Here is a 14,688-nt window from a genome sequence, read left to right as displayed (position 1 = left end):
CTGATGAGATTACTGGGTCAGCTATGAAGTTTTAATGGTAATTTCATCTTCTTACTGATGATAAGGGAAAAAAGCTTCCTCTCACAGTCACTGCGATACAAGCAATGCCCTTTCATATTGTGCTTCTTAATGACATCTGACAGTGTTAATATAGAAGTGAATTTATGTGGTCCATTTCACTCTGGTCTTTTCATCATATTGAATGGAAGTGCGTTATTGCAAATTGAATGTGGGATTAAAAATTTGATTGAAAGATAACCAATTTGTTGGAATTGCTTCTAATGATATGAGGTGTGATTGAATTCGTCATATCCTCCGGCGTTTGTTCTTTCAATTAAAAAGAAATCTTCGAAATCACCTGAAAAAAGTCAATATTTTCAATTACAGCGTCCTAATGAGTAGTTGGGAAGTAAATTAGAAAATGAATCATACAACAGCTGTGAATAGCAAATGTATTTTAAGAAACTCTACATTAGTGTAATGGGTCATTATACCAGACGATTTTATTCAATTTTAATCGTTCATATTATTCCCTAGAATTAATCATTATTGTAATTGTTCGTCGTAGTTTATCAAATATACTTACAGCTTTTCCTTTCGAATTTTTTATAAAACTATTTGTTTTTGTTCTGTTTTTTGTTCTGTTTGGCAACTTCTGTATACTCCATAAATTGTACGTGACACTTATTGTTGCTTCTCTCTCTCTCCCTCTCTCTCTCTCTCTTTCTCCCTTTCTCTTTCTCTCCCTATCTCTCTTCCTCTCTCTCTCTCTCTCTCTCTCTCTCCCAGTCTCAATCATTCAAATCATACACAGACGTGTTCAAACCATCCAATTTTGATTGCGGCGATAAGATTACCCCGACGAAAAGAAAATTTAAAGATTTAAAATCACCTCACAACCAACCTTTCATTCATCCTACTCCTCCCTTAATGATATCAGTTTGCAAAACACAATTCACTTTTCAATCAACATAAAGATCCTGGGAAATTAGCCTACAAAGATGTTATCTTGCTAGCATAATGATAAAGGATATCTTTGTGTGGATGAAATGTCTCAATTTGAAGAAAAAAATCATTTGTATTGGAATTGTAATTGAACCTTAGGTCACATTTGTGTCATTTTGTACATCGATGTAATATCTACAATTAGCCGACTTTGATCTTATCACCGATCATCACTAAGATGAATTGAGAAAAAATAAGAACATTCTGAAAACAACATTTTATTCCAAGAATGATAAAATCAGACACATGAGAAATATGGCTCAATATAGTCAAACAGCATTGTAGAGATAATCGATCATCGTACAGACTACAGGTCGTTATAAATTGATAAAAATTGTTTGAGTTATGTAATCAGTTTAGAATTAATCAGATATAAGAGTATACTAATAACTTTGGATGCATGCGTCTGATTGGTGGACTTAATTTGTAGATTCCTGGACAACGATAATAAATGATAAAGATCATTCATATTAACTCATCTTCCCAATTATAGCACGTGGTGGTAGTTTCGGTCCAATTCACGTTGTAAGGTCTCTCGCATTCTCTACACCGATCCACCACAACAGAAAGGTGCCGAAACACTCACCCTTGAGCGGCACAAAACTCCAAAAAGCTTCCCACGCGCCCCTAAACAAATCACATCATTTTCATACCTATTCATTTCTTCTCTTTGCTCTAGTTGAAAATCTAAACACAGCCAAGGTGAAATGGTGAATGAAAGCAAGCGAAACTTTGAATGGGTAGAGTGCAAAAACTGTCATTGACTTTTGTAGTCGTGCCAATTGAGGAAGGATTGGGTAATGTTATGAGGCACGATTACACGCTAAAACTAATCGTTAATCATCTCTGCTTACGATTCCATTTAATTCCATTTGGTCTTTTGTTTCCACATTAATTTTATCAACATCATAACAAGAAAAATTAATGATTCAATACCATATTATATAGATCAATACAATTACATCGCAATTCAATATTAGAATCCATTAAAAGCAGGAGTTTGTTTGATAAGGCACCTGCATTGAATGATTTAGAAAGAAGAAAAAAAAAACGGAGAGTCACATCCGACAAAAATAATGCAGTACATTATCTTTTTCAGATCATAACATATCCATAGTTTAATACTTTTTTTTTTTAAATACAGGGTGTATATCTTTTTTTCCTTTTTAAAAAGTAAATTTGTCTCTCAAACTTATCATTATGCGGCATGTTGACAGAATATTGCAATTCAAGTGAATACAATTCCAGATATTATTTAGCTCTTCAATTTAGAAATACAATTAATGTACAGTTATAAACTTTCACATAGGATTAAGATTTGATTTGATTTGATATGGATTATTGATAAAAACGTACATTCAAAATAGCAGCCAGAAGCTGAAACAAATTGAATTTACAAAAGATTAATGCATACAAAGGCATAACTTTAAAAATCGATTAGGTAAAATACAATTATGTTTACATTAGATTTCAAGATATGAATAATCAAGGACATAAAAATTGGAGAAAAAAAAGACAGAGAAACAAGAGAAGAGACTGAAACGGATGACTTATACTTTATATGATTTGCCTATATGGAATATACTTAGTAGTTTGTTTGTAAAAATCTTCTTCGAGGTGATGTGGAATCAATGTTTGAGACCTATCTACGGTAGATAGCAGATAAGCTATTTGATTTTAACCTTTATCATGATGTCTGTCTTCACTCTGTATAGAGATAGTATTAAAAGAAGAAGACAAACACAGTGTTAGAAATAGAGAGAGAGAGAGAGAGAGAGAGGGAGAGAGAGGGAGAGAGAGAAAACAAGACACATTTGAGTTTTAAATCATAGATTGAGATTTGTATGCCTCTTATGCATCTTTCATTCTCATTTTAAACTTGATTCATTAACACTTGTTAACTTACATGTATATAACCACTGCATTTGAATTTATTATTGAAAATATAGAATAGTTATAATAGCAGACCTGTTCACACCAAGCGCACGTAGCATTGACCTCTGGACGGTGGATTAATCATCATATGTGAACAAGGTCATTGATATGACTGGTGATTGAGTGCAAGGATCCGGGCTACTACGCAAACATAATGGCGTCCAAGTTCAATGAAAATCCGACGAGGATATTTTCCTCTTTTTCCCTCTGCCTTCACTATAAGCCGCGAGGTCTGTCGCGCTATATATCAAAGGAGTTGGATTTGAATGACGAATAACGCAATTTGTTGTTATGATAAAATAGTATTGATATCGCTTGATAAACGTCCCTGTAAGATATATAATGCCCAAGGTTCGCGTCCTCGGGATATACCTGGATAAGCCCCCAGGGTATAGGGTTAGGATGCCTGCCATTTTCCAGCGGTAACAGGTTTGGGAAAACTAATCATTTCTGCGGTATCGTTTTTAGTCATTATTGGTCCTGCTCTTATAACCAAACTAAATTAGCCATCGATTGTTGAATATTGGCAAAGAATACAGACTGGTCCATTGAAGCTGATCGTGTACCGTCATCAATGAATAAAAGAAAGCATGATTTAGTAGGATGAGGATGATGAAACTGCCAATGATGACTGGGGTGATGGCTCATTGAGCTTAGTGAATGAGGAAGATTTTCGTGAAAGGATGTGAAAGGGATTATGAATGTAATATTGACGGTGACTAAGTGGTGCATGGGCACAAAATCTGGGACTACAACAATGTTTATTTTCCGCAACATAAGGCAAAGATTCGCAAAAATTCAAAAGTCATGAAAGAGATATCTATAATTATTAATATGTGCATAGTAATTATAAAAAAAATGATTATATGGAAAATGCGGATTCTATAGTGTCCTTCACTAGTTTCGCTAAGTAGGTAACGTGATATGGTTTGAGGGTCGCACGTAAGCCCACTTGCTGTGATATAACACGCTTCCTGTTAAAGTGGGCGGAGTGTTATACCTGGCGGGTTTTCACCTACACAGGATATAAAATATTGACATTGACAGATAATGAATAGTAAACCAGGAAATATTGCATTCTTTCCGAAATCCTTTCATCTATGCCGCCTTAGTATCTTCAAGGGCCACTTTTTTGTTGTTGTTGTTGGGGGGGGGGGGTTCATTCATAGGATTTCTCATTGTTTTTCAATCTGGCTTCCTTCTTTTCTGATTTCCCCTCTTTATCTTTCCACTTGCTCGTCTAAGTTTGCTAAACTTGGTTTTCAGTCTCTTTTAAATTTTAACACCTTCATCAGTATATCTGTAAAGCGCTTAGAGACATCGTATAGACGTATATTAAGCAGCGCTATATAAAAGCGGAATATTATTATTATTATAATGATTCGCCCTCCTTGCTCATGTCTTTCTTTCATTCTTCATTGATCTCAACCTTCCTCTTATGTCGCTCTCCTCAATTCTTTTGAACCATAGGACATTTTCTATGAATTATAAACTACCCCTATACCATTTATGTAATCAATGAACTTGTGTACACAGAAACAGGAAGAAAAAAACAAGATGAAACTTTAATACTTATGTGATTCCATATCATCTTTATCTCAGTTTTCGAGCCTCATAATATCCGAGGGCAGATGCTTTTCCAGAATTTCGTCATGCTCAAGATGTTTCTTTCGGCCATCGTAACAAGCATCGTTTGGTTTAGCATCCTTTCGCTGCTCCCCTTCACCGCATCTAAGTTCCAGTCAGCACGTAATAACCTTGGTTGTCGGATGAACAGCAAAGGAGTAGCAGGAGCTGGTATTGGTGGTGCTATGTTGGGCATTGGTATGGCCTTGTCAGGAGCCGTAAGTCACCTTCCACTTAAATCACTACGCATTCAGATAAATTAAAATTAATTAATTTCATCGTTCAATGTGCTAACTTATTCCAAAAAGAGCACAATTTGTCAAATGAACTCAATTTATTCCTTCATCCACGTATAAAATGTGTTTTTCCAAACATGTCATGATCTCAAAAGTATGTTTTGCACAAAGTTATACTACAGAGAAAAAAACAAGACATCAAGAATGGATATCATTTAAAACATGTACAAAACCCCAAAGTGAACGAATAGATTTTATTGAGGCAAATTGTAACAACAGTTCTGTGTATGTTGCAACACGAAAAAGTAAAATATATTAATATCCTATTAAGATGAACAACAGCTAAAAACAGCTATGTCTTACATCAAATCGGGCAAATACAGAGTTTCAAACCGCAAAGTTGATTACCATTCAGCTTAGAGGTCAGGGAGAAACAGCGTTACATTTTTATCAATTAAAGAACCATTACACCTGTAATTATGTTTCGGAAGTCCTTGATTGAATCACAAATCCCGCCAATGGGACGATATAAATTTATATCTAAGCGTCATCAGAAAGTATAAATTTCATCATTTATTCCAATGTCATCGTCTTAGCGACCAGATGAACAATAATCATGGACCCTGGTATTCTCATTACTTTCCTATCATATTAAACGGAAACGTTTGTTTTTATGCGTTATATTATACCACCACCTTCTGATTCAATTAACAACACGAAACATCTATTCGCTAGATCAGATGAAGGCAATTCTCAACGGAAGCATTCTGCGTTGAGTGAATTCCTGCATGGCCTAATAGTCCAATAAGAAGAAGAATTTCTTGCAAAACTTGAGAAATCCTTCGATACAAAAGATGTTTACCATTTTATCTCCATCTCATCCCCAGGGAGTAGCTGTTTTGTTTAAATGCTATTCTAGTCCATCCTTTTCTATTTACAAGTGTCCTTGCTTGCATGGTCGATTGCGTATACATTTGGAAGCTTCTTTGGATTATCTTATATGACGCAATGCCATTACAATTATTTTTTAGCGGATTAGTCCCTCAGCTGACACATTGCAAAATCCTCGAACTCTCTCGCAATAGCCACGCTTATGTAAGGCTTTACCATATAGAGAATCCAAAAAGTAGTATGGATAAATGTAATCTGGATTATCTAATGTTCCAGATTATAAAAATAACTCAAACCGCCATATTTTGTTATATCACTTATGATTATCATCACCGTTATCCTGGCTCGTTCTCTTCACTACCTCTGTTATTACCACTCTCCCTCCACCATCCATTCCTCACCACCACCACCACCACCATCCATCACCACCACCACCACCACCACCACCACCACCACCACCACCACCACCACCATCATCATCATCATCATCATTATTACAACAAGCCACCACCACTACTACTCCACAACCACCATCGTCACTATTATCAAATTACCCACCACCACCACCACCATATAACCACTGCCTCCACCACCAACATCACCAATACCGGTGCGTCAACGATAACCTCCACCAAGAAAAACAATTACTAATGTTCTTCGTTGCTTTCCCCCCTAGTGTCCAGGAGCTGTTCTGATCGAAGTAGGAGCCGGTGTGCAACATGCAGGTATTAAAGAAACTTTCAATTTAAACAGTCACTTGAAGTTTATTGTTTCTTCATGATCACCACAAATTCAATTAACACGCTATTCGACCTAATAATTCTTATTGTTTGCCTGATTTGAAAGGGATACAACATTAATCCACATAAGCAATGCTCCGGCTATTATACAAAATAGTTATGATCATACAGATATTACTTGATACTTGATATTATGATGATACTGTAGTGTAAATGCAGTTTATGTTTGAACCAAGTTCATAGTGTCCTGATAATGTGTATAGTTTTCTACATATATTTTGCAGCTGAATATCGTCAATCATTTGCTTTCAATTTTCAAATGATGATCATGATGATTGGATTTAGAAGATACCATTTAAAATCAGAAAAATGGTAGGGTAATCCACCAGACCCCTTCAGTAGAGAATTGCAAGGTTTCAGGACAAATCAGTGGAAGTATCTGCACACAATTGAAATTTTCAAAGAACCATTAGTCCTTTTCTTTCGGTCATTCTTTGGAGCTGTTTTTACATTATAAGAACTGTTACTCAGTCTGTGCATGCTCTGAAATAATTAGCCATTCGAGAAAACACTTTGGTGTGGCATGAATGCTTAACCATGCACCCATCCCTCGTGAAGAAATATAATAGAAAAGAATAACAGTCTCTCGTAAATTGCATTGAAGATGGCGGTTTTAACTGAATGCGGAAATTACTTCTGTCATGTTTCTTTCTCAGAAAACATTCTAACAAGATCAACAAATAAAATGAATACAACATAAAGGAACTGAATACATCCAAGGTTTGGTGGTTATTATAGAGGCTTGGTACAATAGTTACGATGGGTTATAATAACTTTGAAGTAACCCACATTTTTTCCAAGGTAATGATGGTGAAAAACACGTAACCTTTGTTCCATAAAAACTCTTATTTCGATACAGGTATGACGTTTGTTGGATGTCTGATTGGAGCAGTGCTATATGGATTTACAGAACAAACCTTCAACAGAATGATCAAACCCGCCAAACAAATCACAGTTGGAAAGTAAGTTATTGCAACAAACGTTCAGTTTTTCCTTTCAAACTATTTATAAAATAGTAAAATTATCCGGTGATTTAAGGGGAATTAAGAAAACATAATATTAATTTTGTATAACCTTCATTCTATTGAGGCACAGTTCATGACCTCACTGACCTCACTGACCTGGTATAAGAACTTTATATCTACATGAGAGAGAGAGAGCACAAACACGAAATATACCAAACAACAGTGAAGAATTAGATGAAAAGTGAAGGGAAAAAGGGACTGCAAAATCATGAGTTGGAGGTACAATAAGAAGAAAGATGAGTGGCCATGGAAGAGATGGAGAGAGAGAGAGAGGGGGGGGGGGGGGAGAGGAGAAGAGAGAGAGAGAGAGAGAGAGAGTTAGAGAGGAATGGAATGAAGCGAGATATAGAAAAGGGAGCATGCACCATAGCTCGTATGAATGATACAAGCTATACTTTGTAAAACGTAAACATGGTAAGATAACATGCTTTTAAAGTTTGGCATCGATCTTTGTGTCTTTATAATTGTAACAAGTCGATATGAGACGGTTTCATGTGGGATGATGCTGTTCTATTTTTGTTTACAATGAGCTTGACTTTGACCTTGACGAGGGAGGATACTGGGGTGAGTAGCGAATCTTGTGATAGGTCCCATGCCAGAGCTGCCCGATGATGCGATGAGAGACATGTACCTGGTGTCTGTTGGCGGCTCCTAATCACATAATTGTTGACTTTTGGGGCGATTCGACGAGTCACTTCCTTTCTCTCTTTGCTATTGTCTACTGTAATTGCTTTATTGTACACCTGTGCTGTGTAGTCTCGCTACTATAGACCTATAATCTCTCTTTATTGAATTCAACCTGACAAACTGAACTGACATTTCTTTTACATTAGTTTATACACTTTGGGCCCCTCCTTGTTAAAACCGATTTTCATCATCTGGGCGGTATTTTAGCTCTTTCTTTTCATGCGCGAGGGAGCGATTTAAAATTTTGGAGTGCTCAGTAGAGAAAAACGGTTATAACCAACTTTAACCATGTTTTAAAGTCTAGATCATTATCATTTTTTGTTTTGTTAAAATGACTGAGTTATTAACAGCTATAATGTCCATCAAACGCGTTCAAGCGCAATAATAATTCCATTGTAGTTTACCTGCATAATATTATTAAGATGATTTCAAAAGGAATAATATGAGAGGAAATACCGTTTCATTTGAAGACTACCTATCAAGTAGAGCTATTGCCTGGAGATATAGCTGGCATAGACCTCAATTCAATAGAGAAGGGGAAGGTCATTATGAGATCTGATAAAAGATGACAAGTCGACAAGCGGAAGATGATGAACGGTACCTCAAGAATCTAGGCTGCATGGTTGAATGAGCTTGATGACAAGTTTGGACAGGGGTTCGAATCACCTTTCTATATCACCTAAGGGAAAGTGTGAGAGGGCAAGAGAAAGAGGAAGAGAGAGAGGGTGGGAGGGAGGGAGGGAGAGAGAGAGAGAGAGAGAGAAAGAGAGAGAGAGAGAGAGGGAGAGAGAGATGGGAGAGAGAGGGGTGGGGTGGAGGAGTAGGAAGGGGGTGAACTAGGGAGAAATGATGGTGAGGTGGAAGTGAAATAATTTTCCAACCCCTTCATACTGCCAAATGCTCGAAGGGACAACTCCAACTAATTCATCAGAGATGAGTGAAATTGATCTGCATTTGCCACTCTCCACCCAAGGTGTGTATGGGTTCCTGGGGGGAGGGGTTCTTGAATGCTGTGAGCACCGGAATCGTTAGCCTATCACCTTGCATGGTTGATGTGAGCAGCTTGAAGTTTATTATCCAAACAAAAAGAACATCAATATAACAATAAAATGTGAATGTATAACATTAAAAGGATAAATGGGACCAGAAAATGGTAATCGTGTCGGGTACTACTAACACACAATAGTATCACAACAATGAATGAGAATGTAATGAATAAATATGAATAATTATTGAATACATTAACATTTGTGATATTAAAATTCTACGAAATCAAGACACTGATGCTTTCTCCCGTACTGATAGGGGTAGATCATTCCAACATCATTAAAGTTAGTATTGTTATCGTCAACAAATTGCGTGTACATGTACACAAATTGTATTGAACTTTATAAATGATGTACAAATATACACCCCAACACAACGTAGCTAACAATTTGTTTTTAAAGAATGGATTATGATAATCTTTAAACACAATATAGGTTAAATTGTCTATGTTATTTCGGCATCGTGAATCTGTAAAAAAAAATTGTGTGTGTCTTATACCATTCCTGAATATAAGTAACTGACAGGGAGTTACCACAGTGCGTTACATGAGGTCCAAGGGTGTTTTTTTTAAATATAAAGAAAGAAACGGGGGCGTAGTTAGACAAGCTATTAATACTGATCAAATCGTAATTGTCTCCTGATTTCTACAAGGACATATCTCTGTTAGACATGCGATTAAATCCAAAGAAGAGACATCGACCGATCTCTGACCTCATGAAAGCACTTTGAAACTTCCTAAGAGCTCTTGGACTTTGTTTTATTGTCAAAGCAATTATCGTCTGTACTGTTAAAAAAAAGACTTCTCAATATTTAAAGATGAATTAAACAAACAATAGGTATCGGAATACGTGGAGATTAGCACACCAATTATACAAAATCTCCCCCTTCGCCCCCCCCTCCCTTCTCTCTTTCTCACTCTCTCCCTCTCTCTCTTTCATTTGTGACATGCGTTCCTCTGTTTAATAAGAAAATTACGTCCTTTTTTCCTCCTCAGTACACTTTTTATATTCATGTTCATGCATTTTCACTGGAGAGAACACAATAGAAGTTTGGAAGATTCCCAAAACCAAATATGATGTCACTGATCTAGACGGATTTGATGCAGCACCACTGTAACAATGTCAGAAATTGATGCGGTACACCGCAATGTTTTTTTTTCTCCCCGTCTTTATCAAACTTTATCATCCCGATTTTTGTTCTTTCCGATAAGTTTTGTCACATCCATTACCACAAGAATGTTTCGATTAACATACGTTACCACAAACCACATAGCTTGTTAAGTAAGAAACGACATGAATGTTTTAGACATCTCTATCAGCCTGTAGATTCTTTTAGAAACGACAGTGACTCGATCGTTACGAGAAAGAAAATAAGGAAGATCATTTTTTACGGCCTGTTGACTCTCGCATTTATTTTTTGTTTTGGACATGGCAATGACTAGTTTTACAGTTGCTATCTTTCTAAGAGATTGTAATCAATGGAACGTTTTTTTTTGAAATTGTGAGTTTGTGTCTTCTTTTCATCACTCCCACTCCTTTTCACTCCCACTCCTTGTATTATATCTCCTTATATCAATGTGAGCTTTGTCATATTAACTTATTAAAAAGAAGTCACTTTAGCTTGGTCATGTTAACTTGTAGCCTATCGTCTCCTATATATTCATGCAGGTTAGATGAGCATGTTGGTGTTCCTTACGTCATGTTGGCCTTACCGGTAGGCCTGGTCATTATTCTAGCCCTGGTCTTAATCGAATACCTGGCCCCATGGCAGACTGAGCTTACAGCTCCCAATACAAGTGATGTACCGACTGGACTGGTTGATTTCATATCACTCAGATCGTGGCCACCTGTACTGGCTGGTGAGTAATAGTCTGGTCACTTCTTCCATTAAACTATAACCACAAGCCTACTGTATATAACCACTTTGTTCTCTTCTTCAAATAGCCTGCAACAGACGAGTGAAGAAGAATCTTAAATCATTACATTTTGCAGCTTAGATAATAAGTTGATATACGGGTTGAAAGAAATGACAAAAGTGACAAGGATACTGGTTGGGGAGAGATTACCCGGAAGTCCGACATCCCACAAAACCAACATTGTCGATCTTGTGATCCCCCGGGTAACGTAATAGAAGGGCATCTTTGAATGAAAAAAAAAATATTAGCTGACAAGGGAAATCAAACCCATGAGTGGTGAATACATTTATCAAGACATGTCAATTTGGCAAACCCCTAGCTGGCACCTTTTCTGAAGGTCCATCAAACTTACATTATTGGTCTCGTGGAATGTAGTAGAAACAAAAACAAAACGAAAAGGAACATCAAGAATAAAAAAAAGACGGAGAGGGGAGGAGGAGGAGGAGGAGGAGGAATGAAAAAGAGGGAAGGATTATGCCCTGAACTATAGCTAGGAAACAAAGTTGCCGCAAAAGAAGTGGGCTTTGGGAGGATGAGAAAGAAGACAAAGATAGAGGATTAATGGGAAACCTAGTTGTGTTTTGAATCTGTCTAGGTCGTCCAACGATTCATCGTAAGTCATTCACCGCTAGTTTGGTTAACCTCATTATCATAATGGGGAAGGATTTAAGCTGTCACTGGCAATATAAGGATCAGCCCTAACCAGACCTTATCACTATTCCGTGTTGCACCCATCATCATTCTGGTATTATTGAGTCCATTTTAAAGACCGACCAGGGTCGTTGTTATAATTATACAGACATTAGATACAATCCTGGCTATGAAGGTCACCATGAGAGAAAAACAGTAAAAAGTGTCCGTTGTAGACAGGTTGTATTTATGTATACGTGACCATCGAGCATGATGCTGGTACCCCTACACTGACACAAACCAATCAGTCAATCAGCCATCGGATTCATTGAATTTGACGAAGGAAGTGGTTAATAAGGCTACTCTCCCGATGACTGTATCTCACAATACTCCAAAATACTATCATGTTCACCCATTCACTTGGCTCTCATTCATTGTTTCAATTGTACCCAGCATATATAGGACGACTGTTATGTACAGTTCTGCTGTGAATGTGTTGTTAGGCATGATTCTTTGATCTAATCGTCTACTTTAATAATTCATAGAGTATCAGGTGTACTTCTATAGGTCTACTGTCCGAAACCATACGTCAGGTGTTCGTATCAGCAGCTGACGACTCCCCCTACATTCTAAAATATATTATTATGAATAAGTTCCTTAACATCCTACTGGTGTCATGCTGCCAGATATAATGCAATATCATGCACCCTACATGACATTGTCTGTAGTATTCATATTTGATGTTTCGTACGTCTTCAGAAGGGAATACTATTTGCACTTTCCTAATTTTATTCTTTAATTTGACGATTAAAAAAAAAACATTGGTTCAATCAAAACGAAAATACTTTATCTATTCCTCATCATCATTGTTTTAGTATCTGTATTACTAGTAGATCATCAACATTTCTTTTCATTAAGCAATCTGTCATCCCACAATAAAAAATATTTGCCCCTCTTTTGGTGTATATAGGTGCCCTGGTAGGATGTCTTCAGCTACCCATCGTCCTGGCTGTAGATGAACCGATAGGTGGCAGTAGAGGATACTGTACCATGGTATCTCAAGTGATTCCTTGGAGTCTCTTAGAGAGATATTCACCGTACCTCAAGGCATCCAGAACAGGCATCAAGAACTGGTGGCAGGTGGGTTTTTAGTTTGTTTCAATATGGGTTATATAGGGGTCTCCTATGTCATATCGAAATCATATCACGATTTGATATATTCATGAAGAAGACTCTCCTCTCTGAAATTACTTTACTCTCCATAAATTTCCTCTTAGTCATTTTAAATAATATATTATCACAAATTAATCGATCTTTATTGATTTGGGTTTTAATTTACATTATGGAAACCAATACATGTATACGCTAGAAGTAGAAATATAGCACAAATAAATGAAACGTAACTCATATCTGTAATGTTTTTGGTCCTTATTTAGACAGCCGAAAGGACGACACAACAGCCTTCAATTACATGGTTGATAACGTGTGTGTATTCTCCGTTCAACTTCTGTACAGGTCATATTGCAATACACTATACATTGTTCTTCTACGAGTAACCAATGACAACCAGAAAGTATGGAATGCTAATTGTGCAGTTGTTCAAGATACTACAATCCTCCCTACCTGGATTAAAACCTTTCTATAATGAGATAAGTCAATCACAGTGTAGCTGTTGTTATTTCTATGGCTTGTTTGACATCATCAAACTGTAACAATCATTCATCAATGTGTTTTAGACCATGTAAGAACAAACTTTGGAAAAAACATCAAAACAAGTTGTAACTCATTTAGAGTATAAAACCAAACTTGAACATTAACCAAACTCAGCTAATTTGCACAAAGCCATGTATAGAACTCATGTACACATGTAATGGTTAAATAACTAACTTGCATAAAACAAAACTTGCTACAGATAGCCAGTATTACATATATATACTTCAAACAAGAAATAATTCACTTTGTGAGATCATGCAGAGCTTATGCATATAGCAATATACCATCTAATAAAATGTGAACTCTAAAAGTTGTAAATTAGGCTTTTAGGAAGTATTCATGGTTGAAATAAGCTGATTATGTAGTGATATATTTTCATATCAACAGATCAAAATTACCTATGACCTGCAGAGGTCAATAACTGTTTGCTAGCATAAAAATCTTGTTCTTAGCACTCAAGTCTGTTTCAGTATAATAAAGCATAAAAAATGCAATTGACTGTTCTGTCATACATTGTAGGCATGAGGCAATAGCATCGAACAATATGAACTCAAATATCAAATATCATAGATTATAAAACATAGCAATCAGCAAATACACATGTACAAACCTTCAAACTGTGCAAAACTGATATTCATTCATAAACACAATATAATGGCAACAAATAACACCTTTTTACATTTTCCTTTCTTCTTTCCCTTTTGAAAAATAGCCAAGTGTACAAAATATTTTCTTTGTATGAACGTAGAAAATTAAACTGATTCAATTGGAATTCGCTCTTTATAAAACCTTATAAATTACTTCCAACTCCGTAACATTGAAGAGCAATATTTATAAAATTGAACCAGATTTCTGGAGGCTCTAGTTTGTGTTTGTTTGTTTGATTGGTTTTTTTTTTTTTTTTTTTTTTTAACAATTAAGCTATAAGTGTTTACAAAGCATACTGAGTAAATGCAAATCTGTTATACACGGAAAATAATTTCAAACCAATAGTTACGACACTCTGAGCCATTAATCAAGTTACATGCAATAATTAAACTAACAGCAAAGAATAAAAAGATAATATGAAATCCACCCTTGAGATCTAATCTTGATCAGAAATGCAAACTCACATGAACATTATGCAAACGTCCATTGTGACAGGTTAGAACAATAATTTGTTTAAATACACATAAATG

At 36.2% G+C, this 14,688-nt stretch overlaps 1 protein-coding gene across 3 annotated transcripts in view; it reads left to right on the top strand.

Moving 5' to 3' along the window:
* Window positions 1-14,688, top strand: part of LOC100891566 — a 37,590-nt gene that overhangs the window by 14,963 nt on the left and 7,939 nt on the right. For all 3 annotated transcript variants that reach the window (XM_030998886.1, XM_003729300.3, XM_011666558.2), the window contains exons 3-7: window positions 4,543-4,784; window positions 6,370-6,418; window positions 7,353-7,455; window positions 10,920-11,110; window positions 12,768-12,937. In XM_030998886.1, the coding sequence (XP_030854746.1) occupies window positions 4,543-4,784; window positions 6,370-6,418; window positions 7,353-7,455; window positions 10,920-11,110; window positions 12,768-12,937 (755 nt within the window). The remainder of the gene's footprint in view (window positions 1-4,542; window positions 4,785-6,369; window positions 6,419-7,352; window positions 7,456-10,919; window positions 11,111-12,767; window positions 12,938-14,688) is intronic.

Source organism: Strongylocentrotus purpuratus, unplaced genomic scaffold (assembly GCF_000002235.5).
Source record: "Strongylocentrotus purpuratus isolate Spur 01 unplaced genomic scaffold, Spur_5.0 spur5_scaffold_5, whole genome shotgun sequence".
Lineage (NCBI taxonomy): Eukaryota > Metazoa > Echinodermata > Echinoidea > Camarodonta > Strongylocentrotidae > Strongylocentrotus > Strongylocentrotus purpuratus.
The sequence above is the reverse complement of the archived record's forward strand: the minus strand, read 5'-3'. Positions and strand labels throughout refer to the sequence as shown.